The sequence below is a fragment of the Nomascus leucogenys genome, chromosome 14 (genome assembly GCF_006542625.1).
Source record: "Nomascus leucogenys isolate Asia chromosome 14, Asia_NLE_v1, whole genome shotgun sequence".
In the NCBI taxonomy this organism is placed as follows: domain Eukaryota; kingdom Metazoa; phylum Chordata; class Mammalia; order Primates; family Hylobatidae; genus Nomascus; species Nomascus leucogenys.
This window is the reverse complement of record NC_044394.1, coordinates 42,434,177-42,458,250: the sequence shown is the minus strand read 5'-3', so window position 1 is coordinate 42,458,250 and position 24,074 is coordinate 42,434,177. Positions and strand designations below refer to the sequence as shown.

The following is a 24,074-nucleotide window of genomic DNA, read 5'->3' as shown; positions in this document are numbered from 1 at the left end:
TCTGTGCTTGTTGCCCATCAGCAGGGCCTAGCGTGTTTCCACTCTCAGTGCCTGCACCCATGTCTGCCTCTAGGGTCTCCGCTCATGGTGCCACAGTTTGATTTCCCATCTGTACTCTCCTGGGGTGGATTCTGGCATTGTGACTGAGGAGAGAGAGGTGACCCATAAAAGGGAAGGCTGGAATGATGTAATGGGCAAGGAGCTGCCATTGGCGGGGGGACGCACAGTGTTGGAGAAGATATGAGCAGTCAGAATCCTCCCTGCATTGGGGCGCTCACATGGGACTGTGCCTGGTGTGGGGAGTAAGGGGAAGCTGGAGCAGGAGGTCTGGAGCCACCTGGCCCTCTTGGGCCTGACACCCTCTCCACTGCAGGGGCTCCATCACCTCCCCCAGTGGTCCTGTCTCCTGGGATCCTGCCCTGCAGTGTTTCTGCAGGGATATTCTCACCTGGAACTTGCTGTGGCCGGTTTCATGTGAGGTAGAGTTTAGCAAATGTTGATTGGCCTCTGTGCCTTACTTATCTTCATATGCTTTGCTCATTCTGTGCATGTTTCTGTAGGGTCCTTTTTTGGTTCCTATATTGATTTGAAGGATTTATCTTAAATCTGTAAATTAATCCTTGATTGCCTCATTTTTGTCATAGATACTTGTTCTCTAGTTTGATCATTATTTAGTTACTTTCTGTTGATTTCATTCTAGTATACAGTAATCTGGTTGATGACAATCATGTATCCGGGATGTTTTTGTAACAGTTTTGGGGTTACGGATTGTCTAAGCACGTAATAGTGTCATACACACATAACGACAATTTTTTTGGTTAAAAAATTAATCCTAATGCCTTTTATTTCTTTGTTCTTGCTGTATTGTTTCTCCAGTACAATGCTGATTAGAGAGTGATAGCAGGCATCCTCGTCTGGTCCTGCACTGGGGGAAAAAGCTTCCCATAATTCTCTATTAATTATGTTGTTTGTTACAGGCTCATATTAGACAAACCATCAAATTAAAGAAGTTGCCATCTTTTGTATTTTACTCAGACTTGTTTTTATGGTTCAGTTTTAAGTGTTATTAAATGTTTTTTTTAAAAACTTAACCTAAATGATCTTATTATTTTTGCCTGTATTTTTCTGCTAATGGGATGACTTACATGATTTATTTAGAATGTTAAGGACCCTTGCATTTTGGGGTATATTCCACTTGGTATTGATCTGTGTTTTTGTTTGTTTTTTGTTTTGTTTTTTGGGTTTTTTTTTTTTTTTTTTTTTTTGAGACAGAGTCTCGCTCTGTCGCCCAGGCTGGAGTGCAGTGGCGCAATCTCAGCTCACTGCAAGCTCTGCCTCAGCATCCCGAGTAGCTGGGACTACAGGCAGACGCTGCCACACCTGGCTAATTGTGTGTGTGTGTGTGTGTGTGTGTATTTCAGTAGAGATGGAGTTTCACCATGTTGCCCAGGCTGATCTCGAACTCCTGAGCTCAGGCAATCCACCCAGCTTGGCCTCCCAAAGTGCTAGGATTACAGACATGAGCCACCGCGCCCGGCCACTTTATCACAATTTTTGCCTTTATTTTTCACTATCTCTATGGTTCTTTTGATAAAGGGAAGTTTTTAAAATTTATATCTAGTCAAATGTATCAATATTTTAATTTATGGCTGAGTAGTATTCCATAATATATATATCATATTTTCTTTATCCAGCCCTCTGTTGATGGACATTTATGTTAATTCTCTATCTTTGCTTTTGTGACTAGTGCTGCAATAAACATATGAGTGCAGGTATCTTTAAATATAATGATTTTTTTTCCTTTGGGAAACTTCACCCAGTAGTGAAGTTGCTGGATCAAATGGTAGTTTGTTTTTATTTCTTTGAGAAATCTCCATACTGTTGTCCATAAAGTTGTACTAATTTACACTTCTACCAACGATGTATAAGTGTTATCTTTTCTTCGCATCTTTGCCAGCATCTGATTTTTTTAGACTTTTAAATAATAGCCATTCCGACTAGGGTAAGATGGTTATCTCATGGTTTTAATTTGCCTTTTCTGATAATTAGTGATGTTGAGCATTTTTTTAAGTTGGTTGGCTGCTTGTATGTCTTCTTTTGAAAAAAGAAGAATTCAAACAACTCAAATAACCCCATTGAAAAATAGGCAAATGGGTTATTTGTTTTGCTTGTTGAGTTCTTTGTTGAATGCATAGTTTGCGATATTTTTTCCCATCTGTAGGTCATCTCTTTACTCTGTTGATTGTTTCTTTTGCTGTGCAGAAGTTTTTTTTAGTTTAATTGAGTCTCATTTTTCTATTTTTGTTTTTGTTGTATTTACTTTTGAGGACTAAGTCATAAATTCTTTGCCTAGCCCAATGTCCAGAAGAGGTTATTCCTAGTTTTTTCTTCCTGAATTTTTATAGGTTCAGGTCTTATGTTTAGGTTTTAATCCATCTTGAGTTAATTTTTGTATATGGTAAGAGATACAGGTCCAGTTCTATTTTTCTGCATAAGGCTATTCAATTTTCCCAGTACCATTTATTGAAAAGGATTTTTCCCCCAGTGTATATTTTTGTTGACTTTGTCAAAGATCATTTGATTGTAGGTATATGGCTTCATTCTGGTTTCTCTATTCTGTTCTATTTATCTGTATGTCTATTTTTATACCAGTATCATGCTGTTTTAGTTACTATAGCCTTGTAGTATAATTTGAACAATTGAGCTTATTTAAAGGGAAATTTGTTCTATCTTATCCATAAACAACTTTGTTTTCTTTTAACAATCATATATTCCATATAATATCTATGTGTGTACATAAGAATACATATTTAATTTACATATATATGTAAATATATGTATATGACTATATAAAATGACCACTTATCAATATGTTCTTATGTCCAAAAATGAATATTTTTTTTAAATGTTGAGGGACATGTGTACATCATTATGACAGATAGCAATGCTCTAATTTGGCATACTAACCTCTATTCCCACACATGGCTTATGACATAATTGAAATAGAGTGTAGTGAAATTTTAGAGCCAGAAAATTACCTGTATGGTCCTTGTGTTCCTTCTTTGCTGGAATTCCATGTCCTAGCAAGAACTTCAAATGATATGAGTATGTATTAGTAAAGGTGACTGTTACTATTTCTTCAGGATAATTTGCTTGGAATTCTTTAATACTTTCCTCATCTGGCAGTCCCAAGACCTCTTTACCTTTTGTTACAAGAAGGGAATATTATTGTTAGTAAATTACTAGGAGACACAACTTCATGATGTCATGTTGAATTGCTTTTACTAGAGTTTTCTGTGGAAGTAAAACACAATCAAGTATTAACTTTCAGAAAGGTAGACTAAAATGTTGGGTGGGAGAGAAATTTCTAAAGTTCCATCTAGATACAATCAGAAGAAATACATTAAAATTATTTATTTTATTTTCATATGTTGTGATTACTGAGCCAATTTCAATCACATACAGTGTCCTACTATACCAATTAAACTGTTCAAAAATAATTAACATTCCTATAAATTTGAAATGGTAGATATAGAGAGATAGATATTTAAATTGCAATTAGGCACTGTTTTATATCAGGTGGACATACCTATACAAATTTATTTTTCTTTAATAATCCTGATGGTATGGTTAATAAGCTAAAAAAGGTGATAAATTTAAAAACATGTTAAGAAACTATGTTGACATCACTGAAAGAATCCCTCTTTTCTGTAGGTATTTTGTCCAAGGCCACATGATGTTTTATTAATACTGAAAAATGAGATGAAATACAAGAAAAGTTCTGGATTGGGGTGGAAGTGTTGAAGATGAATGTAAAGGGAGCAAGAAGTATGTATTTTGATAGAATTAATTTTATTCTCAAACTCACGTCATCATGAGCAAATTCCTTACCCTTTGTTACTCAATGTCTATATTTGTAATATAAACTTAATAACCATTATTATTATTATAGAATATTAATAGAGTACAGAATAATATCATTACAAAATATTCTCTTTTTACAGAATACAGTTTTTGTAGAAATATACCATATTGTGGCATTTAATGAATATTTATTATTATAATTGTGTGTGGTTTTGAATGAGGTAATGTTGAGCAGCAGAAGTTCCTGACATTGGGTCTTGTTATGCTCGTCTGTGAAACAGCAAGAACAGACACGTCTCAGGGCCGTTTAGGAGACTGGACCTTAGGTGGATAGTTCATATCCCATTATAATCTTGAATCAGAAGTGGATTCAGTGTTGGTAGGTTAGATGCACAATATAGGCATTAAAATGTATGTGGAACTAATGGTGTGATGCTTGGTGAGGCGCCTTTGGAAAGCATATTTTGGGTACCTCACAGGAGGGAAAAGTCCAACTTACTCTGGAAACTCTGGCCATCGGGACTCCAAATAGCAAGTGCATGAACTGGATCACTGGATACAGAATCCAGTGAAGGGGTCAGAATGCAGGCATAAGATTAATAATTACTTAAGCTGGAGTGGAATTTGGACAGAAGTTGACAAGGAAAGGAAAAAAGAGGTTACGCAGGCTTCCAGTGACTGGGTGGAGCAAGATGCATGGGTTCTCCTTAGAAGAACGCCCTTGGTGGGAATTATGTTGCTTAAAATGAATAGTCAGTGCCTTCTAAGTCAAATTTTTATATTCTTTTAAAAATTGGGATGTAATTCACGTACCATAAAATTCACCCTTTTAATAATTTCATGGTTTTTAGGATACTTACACAGTTGTACAAGCTCGAAGTCACTTTAAAATTATAACTCAACTCATAATAATTTAACTCATCAAATAAAATCTCACTTTACATCCAACCATCATTTCTGATTTGAAGCTGCTGCCTAATACTGACATCCTGTAGATATAGTCTGACTGTTCCTGTACTTCTACCTCCATTTGTTAATGAGAATCTTCTTTTAGTTTTGGCATAGTTGGCTTTCGATCAGTTAGGTTTCGTATAATCCAAAAGAGAATAACTAACCTCCTATTAACTTTATTGACAAATACATTGCTCGCATTATTTTTTGTAGTTATTCTGATTATAACAACTAAATATTTATACAGAAAAATCATGCCCATATGAATGTGGGTCTGATCCAATAGGACACACCTATCTGCCATTTTCTACAAAATTCTTAGTAGCCATTACATTTTTACTAGCTGATCCAGAAATCATCCTCCTAGTACCATTACCATGAGCATCTCAAATAAACAACTTAAAACTTATACTCACTATAGCACTGATTTTAATCTTTACCTTAGCCCTTGACCTAGCCTATGAATGAATGACAGGGCAATCACCACAGATTTCCCTTTGAAGTATGCATTTATAGTTGTAAAGGACACATGTTGTTTTTATCTGTTTACATCTAGTTCTTCTAGTAAAAACACACTATGATCCACTTGAGATACTTCCCTTCCTCCACTCACATATCCTGTGGTTTTGATGTGGTTCATGACCTGGGAACTCAACAAGTGGGCAATGAAAATACTGCATATCCCCATCCAAAGAGATTAGTTCTTGGTGAACCAAGATCAACACTAACCCAAAGTCACCTATTTGTTCCTGTGGATAAAATCCTTGAAGTTATTGTGAACTATCAGAAATGATCTGTCATCTTTTCACTGGAGTTGCTAATCTGGGAGGGCTTAAATCTGGAGAGTCTGCAGACCAACTCTGCCTCTGGGAGAACCAACCTGTGAATGAAGCCAGCACACAAAGCTGTAGATCTGAGGGGCAGAGACATACTTCTGTTGATGATAAACCTCTATCCTGCCTTGCATTAATACTCTGCTCCTTTAAGCTAGACAAAGGACTCTTTTTCTTAAGACAGATTGAGTTGGGCCTTTTACTCTCAACTGAAATATTTATGAAAAATATAGTATTATTTTTTATAGATTATTGTTAACTAGTCATGCTACTGATCTATTGAACACAAGGTCTTATTTCTTCTAACTGTAAGAGTTTATTGTTGCATAAATTGTTAAGCTTATTTTGTGTATGCTAATAATAAGGCTAAGAGAAGCTGATGCCTTTCAAAATGCACTCCAGACACATATATGTTACAGCAGTTCTGAGTGGACTCTCAGAACTACTTTTAATCAAATGTCCTCTGACTCTAAGTCTAGTTCTCTTGCCTTTGTACCAGGCTGCATCTCCTCTAATTTCAGAACATTTTTATGAAAATGATTGTTACAAAAATGAGCTTTACCCTTCAGCTTTAAGGTACTCATTAAGTAACCTTAACCTTAACTCGACTTAACAACTACTTAACCTTAACTCGTTAAGTACCTTAATGCTGAAGATGAAAATCTGACATACAGAATACTCAAAGGAATATTCAAATAGAGCAAGGACATGTTTTTGGTGTTAAAAGGTAAGGTTAAAATTCCTATAATTAAATTTAGGAAAGGAAGAGACTGGTTGTTCTTTGTCTATAAGAACAAGAAAACACTACAGCAACAGTTTCATTTTAGTGACAGTGCTTTCAGGGTCACATGTCAACATATCCCTGAACACTACTGCTCTAAATGTGCACCAGTCTCTATAATTTCATGCTTCCTCAAATCCTATACCGGATCAGCAAGTTTCTTTTTGAGAGACCGTGCACCCCAAATGGTAAACCCTTGTTTGGCAAGCTGTACATTTAGTTTTAACTTAGATACTGAGTGGTGAGATGTTACTTCTGATAAAATAAAGGGAAGATACATTCCCAGTTCATGTACTCCAGAAAGTTTGACAATTAAGATTTATCAAACTGAAATACAAACTAATGCATAAATCTGCGGTCAAATAAACCAAATATTCACACCAGACATTCTTCTTAAGTAACTAGAAAACTTACCTGCCAGGAAGGGAGTAGAGGCTACTTTATTCATTATCTGTTGGGTTGTGTTGTTGACAGGTGTGTACGCAACAGAAAATCTGGATTCATTAAATGTATCTACCCATCCCAGGTCCATGGTAAGCAGTGAAGAAAAATCATTTACTTGATGACTGTGAGGATATATATACAAACAAAGTAGTAGGAGCAATGAGTTCAGCCATTCCTATATAATACAGGAAAATGGATAAGAAAAGTCTTATTTAAAATTAGTCATCCACAATCATTTTGTCATAAAGTTTGTCTCTTTTTTACTTTTCTAACTTCAATATATCCCATAGTATAAACTGTTTAAAGTCTGCTGAAAGTCTATGTGTTTTAAGAGATAGTTCCAAGGCATTGCTAGCTTAGTAATGATATACTGGTTACATGCCAAGATTCTGGAATTTCAAACTCAACAGTATGCCAGTTTGTAAGGGCATTCTGATAATTCTAACAATCAGATAGTATCGGAGGGATAGTATCTTAATTAGTTATAAATCCTGATCACACGCAAACTCCCAAGAAGAAATCGCTTTATTTCCAAAATGCATGATCTTAGGGGAAAAAACTTTACAATGTATTTATAGTGGAATTCCAATTTAGTTAAAAATGCTACCTAGCTATATCTATCTGATTTTTTAAATATAGCAAAGTTTAATCAAGATTTTTTATATGGTAAGATTATAAGAGCTAATGCTAATTTTCTTCATGGAATTTAATACAATTTCAACTTTTTCACTTTTTTGAAGAAAACTGTTTCAAGAAGAGAAAAAGATCCCAAAGAGAAAATGCCAGCTACCCATTGTGGTGGGTTGGTTTGTTTACCATATCTTTGGAATGTCAGTGTCTTAACCCTAGTCTCCATGACTGGGGACACTAGTAACAAATGTGACCATTGGCTTTTAAAATACGTATTGGTTTCTCAATTGCTACCAGATTCAGTGGTTTCAGACCTCAATTTATGAGCCCGTGTCAATTGAAATGTCTTCAAACAGATTCACGGCCTGAAGAATAGCGTTTTCTGTTGTATAAAGGTGCTGTATTTTAGTGTTTTTGGCGTATGTGTCGGGGGAGATACACATGACATAGATACCTCCCAGGCAACATGTATTTTCCCATCATAAATAGAGAATAACACGGATACTGAGTCATACCATTAAGGACTCTCTTTTCGTTCTCCATTTTTTAAGAAAGTTCTTGCATAATAAGGCCCAAGTTTGTTGACACACACTGATCTTTCTCTTCCTCATCTTGTCTTGTTTAATGAAAAAGAAAGAAGATAAAATTAATATGAAGTTCTTAATAAGAAGAAATATCCTGCAAACAACAAAAAAGCGTAGCCTAATACTCCAATGTTCCAAATGAGTGCAAAGAGTCTGAGTGTTCCCAAGTCAGCATTGTATTACTCCCATGCTCTTTCCTTCCCCACTTGGAGACTCTGTTTCATCATTTATTCGTGATGCCCTGTGCCAGTTATCAATTTACTGTCTCTCAGCCCTAAATTCACTCTGCATAGCCTCCTCTATAAAAATGGATCTGAATCCTTTAAGTACTTTCCTTTGCCAGCTGGCATGATGTTATGCTGTTTCAGCAGGGAGGATAGTAGAGACACTGCAGGCATCTGATGCCATCCAGGTATCAGAATAGTTCGTTTGCCGAGTTGCTATAGAATGTATTTTTCCCCACTGAGTAAATTGTTTTCTCCAATGCAAAGTATCTAGAGTGTGCAGGATTCACTGTGTGTTTCCTCTAGCTCTTGACTTGGGTAGCAGTAGTATACCGGGAGCCCCAGATAGCTACAGCCCTTTCCTCAAATCTCTGTTTCCTTTGGCCGTCCTGTTGCAAAAGGAGTGCATTCCAGTACTGGTGTCCACAGCTTGCCATTCAGGCTTCTTTGCCATTCAGTGGGTTTCAGCCACTTCTCATCCAATTGTCAATACCTTATCTCCTCATGTTTATTCTTCTTTGGATATTCTCCCTCAGCCCTAGGAAACCCTCTTGAGCTCTCAGTCCATCTTTATAGTTATTCTCCTGTCACTATTCAATAGTTCTGTATATTAAACTTACTTCATTTAATTACTATGTAGTTTCTGTCCCCAGATTGCACCCACACCAACATCTACACATACACCACTCTTAATTTCAATAAATACATCCTTGAACACCCAATTTAATGACTGTATAATATTTAGCTTAAGAACCTGAATAAATAATCTGTTTCAGGAATTGATCTATCTAAGACAATTTAATGGGATCTTTGTTATTTCTGGCAGAAATAATTGCTCTCTTTACTAATTTGTTGTGGGATTAAAGAAAATTTTATTTCCCTAGTGAAAGAAATTGTACTTTCCACTATCTTTCTTTGAAGAATTAAAATCTTAATATAGGATAATCACCATAGTTTGGCCTGGACGAGAGTTTTACATTGTCTTTTTAAAATGTCATTTTAATCAAATGTCATTTTAAAATGGCATTTATTTATTGTTTCCATCTTTAAGAATTTATTTATGTTTATTATGCAGAGTCATCAGGAAAAATATACACACATATTTGCATATGTATAATCTCTGTGTATGTGTATAGCTATACTTTTTTCTAAAATCATTGTAGCAATTTGTACTATGATAAGAAGTATTTCAAAATTCATCTTTTCCACATTCTCGTCTATAATGATATTGCCATTCTCTATAAGATTTTCTGGATTTTTCTTTAACTTACAATGCATAAATTCTCAAGAGAATATTGCTACTTTCCTAATAATGAAACAAAGTCAGATAATCTATAAAATTATAACTTTTCTTGGGTCTACCAAAGAGCTGAGATCACAAATAACTAGGTAAACTAAAGTCGAAAGGGTAAAAGCCTTCTCCAGGGATAAAAGGGACCCATGAACAGTTTCAGAATTGGTAGAGTATTAGAGAAAGACATGGCTACTATAAAAGCAGGTAAGGAGAAAGCAGCTGAAATGTTAAATGTTTAATGGCTGAGTGTGGACGCTAGTCCTGGTACCCACAGCTTGCGTGTTTGTTTACAATTACCGGGACCCCAGCACTTTTTTGTCAACTCTTTTTTATAGGCTTCACCTAGTATTCATTTAAAAAAATTAACAATAGCAAAGACTTGGAACCAACCCAAATCCCCATCAATGATAGACTGCATAAAGAAAATGTGGCATATATACACCATGGAATACTATGCAGCCATAAAAAATAATGAGATCATGTCCTTTGCAGGGACATGGATGAAGCTGGAAGCCATCATCCTCAGCAAAATAACACGGGAACAGAAAACCAAACACCTCATGCTCTCACTCATAAGTGGGAGCTGAACAAGGAGAACACATGGACACAGGGAGGGGAACATCACACACTGGGGCCTGTCGGGGTGAGAGGAAAGGGAAGGGAGAGCATTAGGACAAATACCTAAGGCATGTGGGGCTTAAAACCTAGGTGATGGGTTGATGGGTGCAGCAAACCACCATGACACATGTACATCTGTGTAACAAACCTGAATGTTCAGCACATGTAGCCCAGAACTTAAAGTTTATATATATATATATATATATATATATGCAAACAAGAGACCTGAAAGACCCCCAGTAGCTCACAGGCCACAAAATCTACCCATGTCTCAGAATATTTTTTCCAAAGGGCAAATCTAGAAGCCTTGGTAGAAGGACAGGAATCCCTGTCAGCCCCACAAAACAACCTGTTGTTGCATCTTGGGGAGGAGTTAAAGCAAAATTCAGCAGCTAATGGGGGGCAATCTGTAAACCACCAACCACCCCTTCCCACAACCTTTACTCCTGTTCCAAGTGAACTTCTGCTGCTAAGTTATGGGTAGAAGCAAAAAGCCACTTTGTGGAGGGAGAGGAAGGAAACCACGTCGCTCTATGATAAGCCTTGCACCTAGTAAAAAGCAACAGCCTGCTACCACTGCAGGTGGAGCGGGAAACTTCCAGTTCCCATTCCCAAGCAAAGATAAGTTGCAGCTGAGATTTGCAACGAGGACCCAGCATGGATACAAAGCAGAGACAGGCTCTCAACACAGCGGGGGAGAGGAAGCTCTCACAAGTCCAGAACCTCTCAACAGATTCAAGGTGGGAATTGGCTGGTGTGTAGGGAGAAAAACATGTTGAGGAAGCCCTATCTCAAGGGCCAGATCTATAGTATTTAATACTGAGGCTGGAGTAAGAAATCTTGAGTTCCTCCTACCCATATCTCAAGCACTGCACTGAGCAAAAAGCTATAGCAGTCTATGGATGGGGAAAGGGTAAGAGAATGGAGAGGGTCTCCTTTATGGCTTGGGTGCACAAGGCCTTAGAAAGTTGAGGGTGGAACAGGAACACAGAGAAAACAATTTACAGCTTCTCAGAGCCAAATTATGCACAAACATGGAGTGTGTAGGGTATCTCATTATTAGAATTTGTGTTGTCTTGTTTTTCGTAGAATTTGAGCATCTTCTTATATGTTGAATGGCTACTTAGACTTCCGGAAATAGCTTTTTGTACTCAGTTGATTTTTTTTTTGGTCATACCTATTTGTAGGAGTTCATTATGTATTCTAGATATTTGTTTGCTGCTAGTTATTAATTTTGTCAATCTCTAATTTTCTTTTATTGTCTTCAAGTTTAAGTTTTGTTGTAGTCAAATTAAACAACCTTTTCCTTTGTGTGGCATATTTAGTGTGTGTGTCCTGTTTAGAAAGCACTTTTCTTTTCAGAAGTCATAAATACACATTCCTTCATATTCTTCTGACAATCTCAAGTATTTGTCAAGAGCACATGAAAGATGTACTCTTTCATACATCTGAGTTTATTTTTGTGTAAGACCTAAGAGAGTGACCTAAGTCGTTGGTGATGAGTTTTTTTCTTTCTGCATTTCTCCAGTAAATTGTTCCAACATGAACTACTTTCTGGTTCCTTCTTTCTGTATTCATTTGTTATTCCTTCTCTGTTAAATAGCAGATATGTGTGTGTTTGTGTTTGTGTGTGTGTGTATATGTGTGTGTGTGTCTGCATATGTATATATATTATGTGTGTATGCACTTTGAAGTATTCTATTTTTCAATGTATCTCTGTATATTTCTTGCACATAGTCTAGTTACTAGTAGTTACTGGAACTTCATAATAAGCCTTCATAAATGCTAGAACAGGGTCTTCATCTTATTTTTTTTCAAAATTGTCTTGGCTCTTCTGGAAGCTTACTATTTGTGACAGAAGCTGCTAGCTTTTTACCAAAATTAATTAATTAATTAATTAATTTATTTATTTTTGAGATCGAGTCTCACTATGTGGCGCAGGCTAGAGTACAGTGGCGCCATCTTGGCTCACTGCAGCCTCTGCCTCCCAGGTTCAAGCGATTCTCCTGCCTCAGCCTCCCGAGTAGCAGGGACTACAGGCACCTGCCACCATGCCCAGCTAATTTTTGTATTTTTAGTAGAGATGGGGTTTCACCATATTGGCCAGGCTGGTCTCGAACTCCTGACCTCATGATCTGCCCACCTTGGCCTCCCAAAGTGCTGGGATTACAGGCATGAGCCACTGTGCCCAGCTGCTTTTTACCAAAATTTATTACTTTTTCTTTCTGAGCACAGAGCCATACTCCATTCACAATGACATAAGATTGCTTTCTCGTCAATGGAATATAAGCAGAAGAAATAATGTGCCATTTCTAAGTCATAATATTAAGAAGTAGGTGAGTCTCTCTGTATCCTCTTTTCCCTTCTGCTAGGTAGATGCCTTAGAAGACAGCCGGCCAAAAGACGGATGGAATTCAGTTTCCTAGATTATCATGGGAAGAAAAACAGTGAATAGAAGCTGATATATTAGTTTAGTGAGCAAGAAATTATATTGTATTGGTCGGGCATGGTGGCTCATGCCTGTAATCCGAGCAGTTTGGGAGGCTGAGGCAGGTGGATAACCTGAGCTCAGGAGTTTGAGACCAGCCTGCACAACATGGTGAAACCCTGTCCCTACTAAAAATACAAAAAAGTTAGCTGGGCATGGTGGCATGCACCTGCAATCCCAGCCACTCAGGAGGCTGAGGCAGGGGAATCGCTTGAACCCGGGAGGCAGAGGTTGCAGTGAGCCGAGATGGCACCACTGCACTCCAGCCTGGGCGACAGAGTGAGACTCCATCAAAAGAAAGAGAGAGACAAAGAGAGAGAAAGAAAGAAAATAAATTGTATTGTATTGTAGTTATTGTAGTTGAGCCATTAAATAATTTTTGTTAGATTTATTCTACAGCTCAATTTATATTAGCTACTTATACTCTTCTAAATGTATATTGGAAACATTTTGGCAAGTTTCATGATAAATAAAGATCTGATTACTATTGCATTAAATTTATTAACTCAGATATAATTAAAATGTTTATGGTGTTGAGTTTTCTTCTACATGGACATGAGATATTTTCTTATATTCTTTTGTGATTATGATTATATCTAATATAATCTACTAACATGTAAATTAGATTGATGTTTTCTCTCCTGTTTTCCAGCAAATACTATAATTTGTCGCAAGGTATTTTTTAATATTACTTAATCGAATTTGCCAATATTTTACTTGGGATTGTTTATAATCATAAATTACAGTGTACTATAATTTAATTGTTTATACAGTGTGCTTGTCTGCTTTTAGCCTCAATGCTTTGTTAGCTTTATTATGGCTAGCATTTTCTCTTTTTCTGTTCTCCAAGGCAGTTTGTAACACATGGAAGATCTGATCTTAGAAGGCTAGTAAACTTGCTGATAAAACCTGATGCGCCTGTTGTTTCTGGGATAAGGATGGGCTAGATTATCATTGCTGTTAACGAAGGTTCAATTAATTAAATATGACTGGCCTATTCAAGTTGTCTGTTTCAACTTGATCCAATTTTGATAATTTTCACTGAAAAGTGTTCATTATATTTAGATTATTTATTTATTTTTATTTTACTTTATGTTCTGGGATCACGTGCAGAATGTGCGGGTTTCTTACATAGGTATACATATAACCATGGTGGTTTGCTGCACCTATTAACCCGTCATCTAGGTTTTAAGCCCCGCATGCATTAGGTATTTGTTCTAATGCTCTTCATCCCCTTGCCCTCTACTCCTCAACAGGCCCTGGTGTGTGTTGTTCCCCTCTATGTGTCCATGTGTTCTCATTATTCAACTCCCACTTATGAGTAAGAACATGTGGTGTCTGGTTTTCTGTTCCTGTGTTAGTTTACTGAGAATGATGGCTTCCAGCTGCATCCACGTCCCTGCAAAGGACATGATCTCATTCTTTTTTATGGCTGCATAGTATTCCAAGGTGTATATGTGCCACATTTTCTTTAGCCAGTCTAACATTGTTGGGCATTTGGGTTGGTTCCAAGTCTTTGCTATTGTAAATAGTGCTGCAATAAACATTATGTGTGCATGTGTCTTTATAGTAGAATGATTTATATTCCTTTGGGTATATACCCAGTAATGGGATTGCTGGGTCAAATTGTATTTCTGATCCTAGATCCTGAGATATCGCCACACGGTCTTCCACAATGGTTGAACTAATTTACACTCCCACTAACAGTGTAAAAGTGTTCCTATTTCTTCACAGCCTTGTCAGCATCTATTGTTTCCTGACTTTTTAATAATCACCATTCTGACTGGCATGAAATGATATCTCATTGTGGTTTTGATTTGCATTTCTCTAGTGATCAGTGGTGATGAGTTTTTTTTATTTGTTTGTTGGCCACATAAATGTTTTCTTTTGAGAAGTGTCTGTTCATATCTTGTGTCCACTTTTTGATGGGATTGTGTGTTTTTGTCTTGTAAATTTGTTTAATTTCCTTGTAGATTCCGGATATTAGCCCTTTGTCAGATGGATAGATTGCAAAAATTTTCTCCCATTCTGTAGGTTGCCTGTCCACTCTGATGATAGTTTATTTTGCTGTGCAGGTGCTCTTTAGTTCAATGAGATCCCATTTGTCAATTTTGGCTTTTGTTGCAATTGCTTTTGGTGTTTTAGTCATGAAGTCTTTGCCCATGCCTATGTCCTGAATGGTACTTCCTAGGTTTTTTTCTAGGGTTTTTATGGTTTTGGGTTTTACATTTAAGTCTTTAAAACATTTTGAGTTAATTTTTGTATAAGGTGTAAGGAAGGGGTCCTGTTTCAGTTTTCTGCATATGACTAACCAGCTTTCCCAGCACCATTTATTTAACAGGGAATCCTTTCCACATTGTTTGTTTTTGTCAGATTTGTCAAAGATCAGATGGTTGTAGATGTGTGGTGTAATTTCTGAGGTCTCTGTCTTGTTTCATTGGTCTATATATCTGTTTTGGTACCAGTATCATGGTGTTTTGGTTACTGTAGCCTTGTAGTATAGTTTGAAATCAGATAACATGGTAAACTAGAAAATCTAGAAGAAATGGGTAAATTCCATGACACATACACCCTCCTAAGATTAAACCAGGAAAAAGTCAAATCCCTGAATAGGCCGATAACAAGTTCTGAGATTGAAGGAGTAATTAATAGCTTACCAATCAAAAAAAGCCCAGGACCAGACAGATTCACAGCTGAATTCTACCAGTGGTACAAAGAGGAGCTGGTAGCATTCCTTCTGAAACAATTCCAAACAATCGAAAAAGAGGGACTCCTCTCTAACTGATATTATGAGACCAACATCATCCTGCTACCAAAACCTGGCAGAGACACAATAAAAAAGGAAAATTTCAGACCAATATCCCTGATTAATATTGACGTGAAAATCCTCAATAAAATGCTGGCAAACCAAATCCAGCAGCACATCAAAAAGCTTATCCACTATGATCAAGTCGCTTCATCCCTGGGATGCAAGGCTATTTCAATATATGCAAATCAATGAATGTAATCCATCACATAAACAGAACCAATGACAAAAACCACATGATTATCTCAATAGATGCAGAAAAGGCGTTTCATAAAATTCAACATCCCTTCATGTTAAAAACTCTCAATAAACTAGGCATTGATGGAACATATCTCAAAATAACAAGAGCTCTTTACTACAGAGCCATAGCCAGTATCATACTGAATGGGTAAAAGCTGGAAGCATTCCCTTTGAAAACTGGCACAAGGATGCCCTCTCCCACCACTCCTATTCAACATAGTATTGGAAGTTCTGGCCAGTGCAATCAGGCAAGAGGAAGAAATAAAGCGTATTCAAATAGGAAGAGAGGAAGTCAAATTGTCACTGTTTTCCGATGACATGATTCTGTATTTAGAAAACCCCGTTGTCTCAGCCCGAAAACTCCTTAAGCTGGTAAGCAACTTCAGCAAAGTCTCAGGATACAAAATCACTGTGCAAAAATCACAAGTATTCCTATACACCAACAATAGACAAGCAAAAAGCCAAATCATGAATGAACTCCCGTTCAAAATTGTTTGTTTGAAATAAACATACATGGTTTAATAAACAAAGAGAATAAAATACCTAGGAATACAACTTACAAGGGACGTGAAGGACCTCTTCAAGGAGAACCACAAACCACTGCTCAAGGAAATAAGAAAGGACACAAACAAATGGAAAAACATTCCGTCCTCATGGATAGGAAGAATCAATATCATGAAAATGGCCATACTGCCCAAAGTAATTTATAAATTCAATGCTATTCCCATCAAGCTACCATTGACTTTCGTTGCAGAATAGAAAAAACTACTTTAAATTTTATGTGGAACCAAAAAAGAGCCCGCGTAGCCAAAACAATCCTAAGCAAAAAAACAAAGCTGGAAGCATCATGCTACCTGGCTTCAAACTATATTTAGATTTATTAGCATGAATTTAAAATATCTATAAACTAAAAATACTTTTAAAAACCTATTATATATGGATGTGTTTTTTCTTCTTTTTTTTTTTTTTTTTTTTTTTTTTTTTTTTTGAGATGGAGTCTCGCTCTGTCTCCCAGGCTGGAGTGCAGTGGCGCAATCTCGGCTCACTGCAAGCTCCGCCTCCCGGGTTCACGCCATTCTCCTGCCTCAGCCTCTCCGAGTAGCTGGGACTACAGGCGCCCGCCACCACGCCCGGCTAATTTTTTGTATTTTTAGTAGAGACGGGGTTTCACCGTGGTCTCGATCTCCTGACCTCGTGATCCACCCGCCTCGGCCTCCCAAAGTGCTGGGATTACAAGCGTGAGCCACCGCGCCCGGCCTTTTTCTTCTATTTTTAAGCTTCTTTTTATTTTTATTCATTAGTCTTGCTAGAATTTTGAATGTATTAATGGCCTTTTAAACAACAGCAGCGTTACTGTTTCGTCATTTTGATTATTTACTATGTTTTCTAATTTAGTAATTTATCTTCTTACTTTTTACGGTTTTATTTCTACTCTTTTGGGGGTTTGTTTTGCTGCTTTTTCCTTTGGCTTCTTGGCTGAAATAGTGAACTAATGTTAGCAGAGTGGCTGAGAAAATGGATTCTGGAGTTGGGTGATTGATTGCATCAGTGACCCAATTTTCCATCTCTGTCTGTGTCTACCCTTTGTTTGGTAATTTTGGAGTTTTTGTCATCAAGGCAGGCTAGTACTTGGGCCAAGAGAAGAAGGGAGGTGTGATGACGCATCAGTTCTGAACCTCAGCCTCCTTAGACCTTGAGTGTATCTGCTTGCTTTTTTGTTTCTTCCATTGCTGTGAGAGCAGACCTGGCCTAGCCTACTGCAGAATGAAACCAAGCTGAGTCCTCTCAGTCATCCAGTTGAGAGTGCTAGCCAGTCCCCTCCCAGAGATACCATCAAGCCTATCCAAGATCAGCAGTTTCTTAGGAACCACTGCAGACACCGCAACTACGAATGCTTATTGCTGCGTGTTATTATTTGGGTTTATTTCCTTTTTGCTATGTAACATAAATGTGACAATAGACCATAAGTATGTTACTTAGGATTACCTTTTTAGCATTCACTATATTGAAGTTTCTTTGTTTTTAGTGACTTTTTATTTTTGATTTCTAACAATTATATTGGATCAAAGAAATAATTTCTCAGTAAGATACTGCTTCTTTAAAATTCCTTAAGACTTCCTCGGTGGTGCAGCATATTTTAATATTTGAAAGTGTTCCACGTGCACCTAACATACCTGTAACTCACCATTTAGGTGAAGTGTTTTGTACATATCTATTCAATCGTTTTCATTGTGTTCTTCAAATCTTCAGCATCCTTTCTAATGTTATATTTACTAGATCAATCATTTCATAGTAGAGTTCAATTAAATATTTCCACTCTAATAATAGGTTAGGCAATTTCTTATTATATCTCTGTTAGTTTTCAGCATGTGCATTTAAAATCTAGGTAGCTAGGTGCATAAAACATTGCTTTTTTATGTTTCAGTAATAGGTTGCTTCTATTTCTGATAATAACATGGAGACACTAGGTTTCTATAGGTTAATATTTGCCTAAAGTATCTGTTTCTATCTCTTTGTTGTTAACCTTTTGCTGCATTTTTAAATATTTGGTTAATGTATAAAAAACTCATCAATGCATTACATTTAGAAATCTAAACTGATAGATAACTATATTTTAAGAGGTGCATTAAACCATGTATGAATTTTTGTTTTGGATGATCTCTCATTCTATCTTATTCTCATGTTAAACCTACTTTTGCTTTGCTTCTAATTTTGTCTACATCTTTACCTTCTATTGAACTGAAAATGTTTCCTTCCCTTCTCCATTTCTTCTCCTGTCCCAAAGATATAAAAGGTGGTTACATGTCTTTTATGGCTACTCTTAAATACTTTTCTAAGGAACTATAACTTATTTTATGAAAACTCAAAAGTATTTATTATCTCTCTTCTCTTTTTACAAACAAATGCCTTCTGGATATTTTAACACTCTGCTGAATTCCAACCTAGTTATCCTGGTTATTTATTTATTTATTTATTTATTTTTTTTTTTTATTTTTGAGATGGAGTCTCGCTCTGTCGCCCAGGCTGGAGTGCAGTGGCGCGATCTCGGCTCACTGCAAGCTCCGCTTCCCGGGTTCACGCCATTCTCCTGCCTCAGCCTCTCCGAGTAGCTGGGACTGCAGGCGCCCGCCACCATGCCTGGATAATTTTTTGTACTTTTTGTAGAGACGGGGTTTCACCATGTTAGCCAGGATGGTCTCAATCTCCTGACCTTGTGATCCGCCTGTTATTGTGTAGAAATGTGATTCAATTTTCAATTTAAAGAACATACAAAGTAGATTCATTTTTTACCATCAAATGTCTATTAACTTTGCCAATGAATTATGCATTTCTGTAGAGATGCTGTGATATATTTGGGCTTGTGCACGAGGTGGAGTGTAGAAATTCCTCCTGTACAGGGCTTGCATTGGCTGCAGCTGCTTTAAGAACCCAGAAACTTTTGCCCTCTCTGTAGGCCAGCTCACTGTGAAAATATCCCATGGATTTTACCTAAAATTGCTTACAGAGAGTGGCATTATACTTCTATAGATAATTGCATCAGTAACCAGAGAGGAGAAGTACAGCAGTAGACTATCCTCTACCCCCTGGTAGGAGTAGTAGCACATCACAGTTTCAGCATATTCAATCTTGAGCAAAGAACATGATGTGATTGTTTGTGGGTATGTCTGTATATGGGGGGTGATTTTGTAGGGGAATTTATACATACAGTTTATTGCAGCAGGCAAATAAAATCTTCCCAGAAGAAGATAATTCAGTGCATAATAGGAGCAGCACAACTTTCCATAACTTCAATCAACCGCTGCTACACAAATATGATTTGCTAAGCCACTCCTGAAAACTGTAGGACTAGAGTGCTTTCAAATGGTCTTTGCTGTGGGAGAAAACAGGGTACCTAAGCTGAATTATAGAAAGTACAGAGATTCTAGAAGGTACCATCATCATTTTTCTGGGAAGCATGTGAAGGACATGACTTGGAAGAATGGGTCCAGACTTTTGAGCACAAAGCCAGCAGCTCCACCCTGAAGACCATCATTTGGCTCATAAGGCCTGACTTCTGAAGCAAGTGATCTCCCTCTGTATGCATGCCATGTTGGCCATGCAGTTTCTGTGAACTCCTCCATAGTGATGAGAAGTGAATGAGCCCCAACTGAATCCATCATCTCATTTATGGGACAGGATCACACACAGGGTGGTGCTACTTTCTAGAGCCAAAGCTCAAGTAAGGTGTCCAGGGGTCAGTTGCAACAGAAGGCACATTAGGCACAGCAGTCTCAGAGAACACTGCTAGAAGAAGAACCTATACATGGCCATGTAATGAGGCTGAGGGGCAAGCCTAAGTGGAAGCAGACCAAGTAAAGAGATCAGAAAGCCACTGGAAAGAGAAGAGGGAAAGACAGTTCCAAGAGTAAAGCAGCCTAGGTTAAGGTGCAGAAAATTCAGCATGGCTACTTTTAAGAGAGCTGTGCAAGGCTCTCTTTACCTAAAATCACCCTCCGTATACAGACATACCCACAAACAATCACATCATGTTGTTTGCTCAAGATTGAATATGCTGAAACTGTGATGTGGTACTACTCCTACCAGGCGGTAGAGGGTAGTCTACTGCTGTACTTCTCCTCTCTGGTTACTGATGCAATTATCTATAGAAGTATAATGCCACTCTCTGTAAGCAATTTTAGGTAAAATCCATGGGATATTTTCACAGTGAGCTAGCCTACAGAGAGGGCAAAAGTTTCTGGGTTCTTAAAGCAGCTGCAGCCAATGCAAGCTCTGTGCAGGAGGAATTTCTACACTCCACCTCGTGCACAAGCCCAAATATATCACAGCATCTCTACAGAAATGCATAATTCATTGGTGAAGTTAATAGACATTGGCCAAGAGGATGATCTCCTCACTATGGAATTAGCTACAGTCTTAGGTAGCATGCCAACTCCAGTCTGACTCAAATCCCGTATATCTTCCATCGTAAAGTATTATTGCCAACTTTGTTTCTTTCCAATTTTTATATGTTCTGCAGTTTATATAAAGGCTAGCAAAAACATGAATTCTTTATTTTGCATATGGCAAATAGTCTCAAATTGTAATGACTCATTTTTATCCTCTTATACTGTTGTAAAATTCAGAACAAAATGTATTCACTATAGGAGCGTGAAAATTCTTTTTACCAATGTACATTTTAAATAACATTGTGATAAAGAGAAGCCACATATTTCACATTCTGATTCAACTCACTGTATCCAATGAGTAAAAGATCCTAGAAAGAATCTTACATTTCTAAAATTCTTATAGCCTAAGAGTGAGCAATAGGAACAATAAAAATATTTCTGTAAGTGCTCTTGGTAAACAGTCTTAAAGTCAGAAGAACATTTCTCCAAAAGGCCCTATATTATTGTGCAATCAAAGTAGATAACTTTAACTTCAAAAACAGCTCAGTCTTCCAACACAATTCTTAAAACTCTAAGATCTTCACAAAAATTTTTTAGCCAATTTAAACTTATTTCTACGCTCAGTTATGTTTAAAACAACGTAATGGTTGCATAATTTTTAAAAAACATTCTAACTCAATATTTTTATCCATCTAATATTAATTACCAGATATAAAATCTTCAAAATAGCCCAATATTTTTCAAAATAATTTCCCCATAGATGATTGTCATTCAGTTTATAAAGGTTTATTTATAATTTTGTGATAGGAATAAGAAAAGACAAAACCTCTGAAACAAACACACACACAAAAGCAAAATACAAAACAAAACAGAAAAAATACAATGAACTTACTTCTGGGAAAATTGAAGCAAGGAATCTAGAGGTATGTTTTATCCACTGAGCTCCTTGTTTAGAAGAAAATTATTCATATTTTTTCCTGGTCTCTACCATGTATCTAGAATTTGCTTTAACTGTTTGACTTCTGTGAAAAGTTTCTGTGAAGACTGCTTTCAGAGTGGAGGTTATGATCTCAATTCTGTAGGCCCTGCCAAACATCACATTCATGTGATCATGCTTGGACTGTTTGTCTTCTCATTGATATTCGGCCAGTTCCTGCGGAGCAGTGGCGTTTATACTGGGTTGCCTGGTTATATCATATTATAGGGAGCAATTTCTCTTTTACGTCCAAGATTATTGTGGCTAATATCAAAATTTAAAGTGCTGTCTTTAAGCCCTGAGAAAGTAAATAGCTTAATCAGAGAAAAGCTCTTCTCTCCACCCAGAGCTCTAGTCTGCTTAATTGACAGCTTTACCTAGATAATCAAAATTTTCATTCTTCTGCTTCCCAGCTTCATTTTCACTCAGTTCAGACTGTTTTCCAATTTATTTGACCCATGGATTAATCAGAACTGTGCTTAATTTCCAAGTGTCTGAAGATTTTCTTATCTTTTGGTTATTGATTTCTAGTTTAATTCAATTATACTCAGAAAAAAATATTTTGCATGTCAAATTTGTTAAGGTTTATTTGATGACCCAGGATATGATCTATGTTGGCAAATATTCCATAGGCACTTGAAAAGTTGTATATTTTTTTGGTGTTGAGTGGAATATTATATATCTATTACATTTAGTTGGTTGATGATATTGTTCAGTTTTTTCTGTATTTTTCCTAATTTTCTGTCTCCTAGTTCTGTTGATTACTAAGAAAGGAATGTTGAAGATTTTAACAAAAATTAGGGACTTTTAAATTTCTCCCTTTAAAACTATCATGTTTTGCCTGATGTATTTTGCAGCATTTGGAATTGTTATGTCTTTTGGTGAATTGACCCTTTTATCATTACATAATGTTAATCTTTATCTCTAGTAACTTTTGTGTTCTAAAGTCTACTTTGTTTCATATTAATAATATAGCCATTCTTACTTTCCTGTGATTATTGTTTTCATGGTATTTTGTTTTCATCCTTTTATTTTTATCGATACGCACATACACACACACACACACACACACACTATATGCTTTCAGTGTGGCAGTTATGATTTCAATTCTGTTGGCCCTGCCAAACATCACATTCATATTATATGTGTGTGCGTGTGTGTGTATGTGTGTGTGTGTGTCTGTGTTTGTTATTATTATTATTATTTTTTTAAGATGACAGTCTTGCTATGTTGCCAAGGCTGGACTTGAACTCCTGGGCTCAAGTGATCTTCCCATCTCATACTCCTGAGTAGCTGAAACTACAGATACATGCCACTATACCCAGCTCTAAATTGTATTTCAAGTGAGTTTCTTGTAGACGGCGTATAATGGCGTCATGTGTTTGGTTTTTAAAATCCAATTTGACAATGCATGTCTTTTAATGGGTGTATTTAAATTATTTTCATTTTATTTAGCTATTGATTTTTAAAATTTAGGTCTGCCATTTTGTTATTTGCTCTCTTTTCTCTCTGGTTTTAATTCTCCTGTTTCCCATTTTCTGCTTTCTTGTTGGTTATTTGAAATTATTTTTTAGTATTGCATTTCAACGTATCTATTATGTTTCTTAACTATACCTATTTGTGTAGTTATTTTAGTGGTCACTCTCAGGATTACAAAAGACATACTTAATTTGACATACTTTACCCAGAATTAATATTTCTTCATTTTAAGTGGGATATATAAACCTTACCCTTATATACAGACAAAATAGGAAGGAGGCCAACAAGGGTGCTACTCAGTAACTACAACCAGAAGGGGAAGAAATAGAGGAGTAAGAGGCTCAACGTGGTCTCCATCACCCCAATAAAAAGTCATGATCTCTTGCTCAGCTCCTAGCCCTGAGCTACTTTTCAGATACAGAACCTATTGATTAAAAAACTGGTCAGACCCCTAGAAGAAAAGATCTTGCAACGTCTTGACAAGTATATACTGTGGTGATTATACTTCCTAGTCCTCCCTCAAAGGGACCTATAGCCATTAGTTGGGTGATTATACACTGAAGAAAGAAAAATTCCCAGACATGTCAAGAGTGGTTGGGCATAGAGTCAGAGTGGACATTGATAACTGGAAACCCAAAATTTCACTAAGGCCCTGCAGCTAGATTGAGAATATAGAGCCAAGGTCATAAATGGAGTTCTGGTTAACAAGCAGCTCTGCCTGGTCTCACTGGACTTATGGACATACCCAGTGGTCATTTGTCTGTCCCAAAATGTGCTGTTAGAATTGGCATATCTGGTAGTTAGAATAACTTCCATGCTGAGTCCTTGGCCTGTAGGGTAAAAACTATCATAATGCAGAAGGGAAAGTGGGCACCTTTGACAGTTCTCCCAACTTTATCCCCAGCCATGACACTTAATCAAGAACGGTATTCCATAAGGGGAGAAGGAACGCAGAGACCAATGCCACCATTAATGA

The 24,074-nt window shown here is 36.9% G+C and overlaps 1 protein-coding gene across 1 annotated transcript; it reads right to left on the bottom strand.

Moving 5' to 3' along the window:
- Positions 1–69: 69 nt before the first annotated feature.
- On the bottom strand, positions 70–21,680 carry LOC105739159 (ATP-binding cassette sub-family A member 8-like). Its single transcript, XM_030827081.1, has 5 exons — positions 21,536–21,680; positions 8,019–8,119; positions 6,844–7,048; positions 3,039–3,203; positions 70–290 (listed from the first exon to the last, which is right to left on the bottom strand). Exons 2-5 carry the CDS (start codon positions 8,112–8,114, stop codon positions 70–72), a joined length of 687 nt encoding a protein of 228 aa, XP_030682941.1. The 5' UTR covers positions 8,115–8,119; positions 21,536–21,680.
- Between the last annotated feature and the right edge of the window lie 2,394 nt (positions 21,681–24,074).

Coding starts and splice junctions, on each gene's coding strand:
- LOC105739159 (XM_030827081.1), bottom strand. CDS start 8,114: ATGAGGAAGAGAAAGATCAGTGTGTGTCAACAAACTTGGGCCTTATTA. Junction 3,204..6,843: donor CTCTACTCCCTTCCTGGCAG/GTAAGTTTTCTA, acceptor TTGTAACAAAAG/GTAAAGAGGTCTTGGGACTG. Junction 291..3,038: donor GGAACACAAGGACCATACAG/GTAATTTTCTGG, acceptor TCCCCACACCAG/GCACAGTCCCATGTGAGCGC.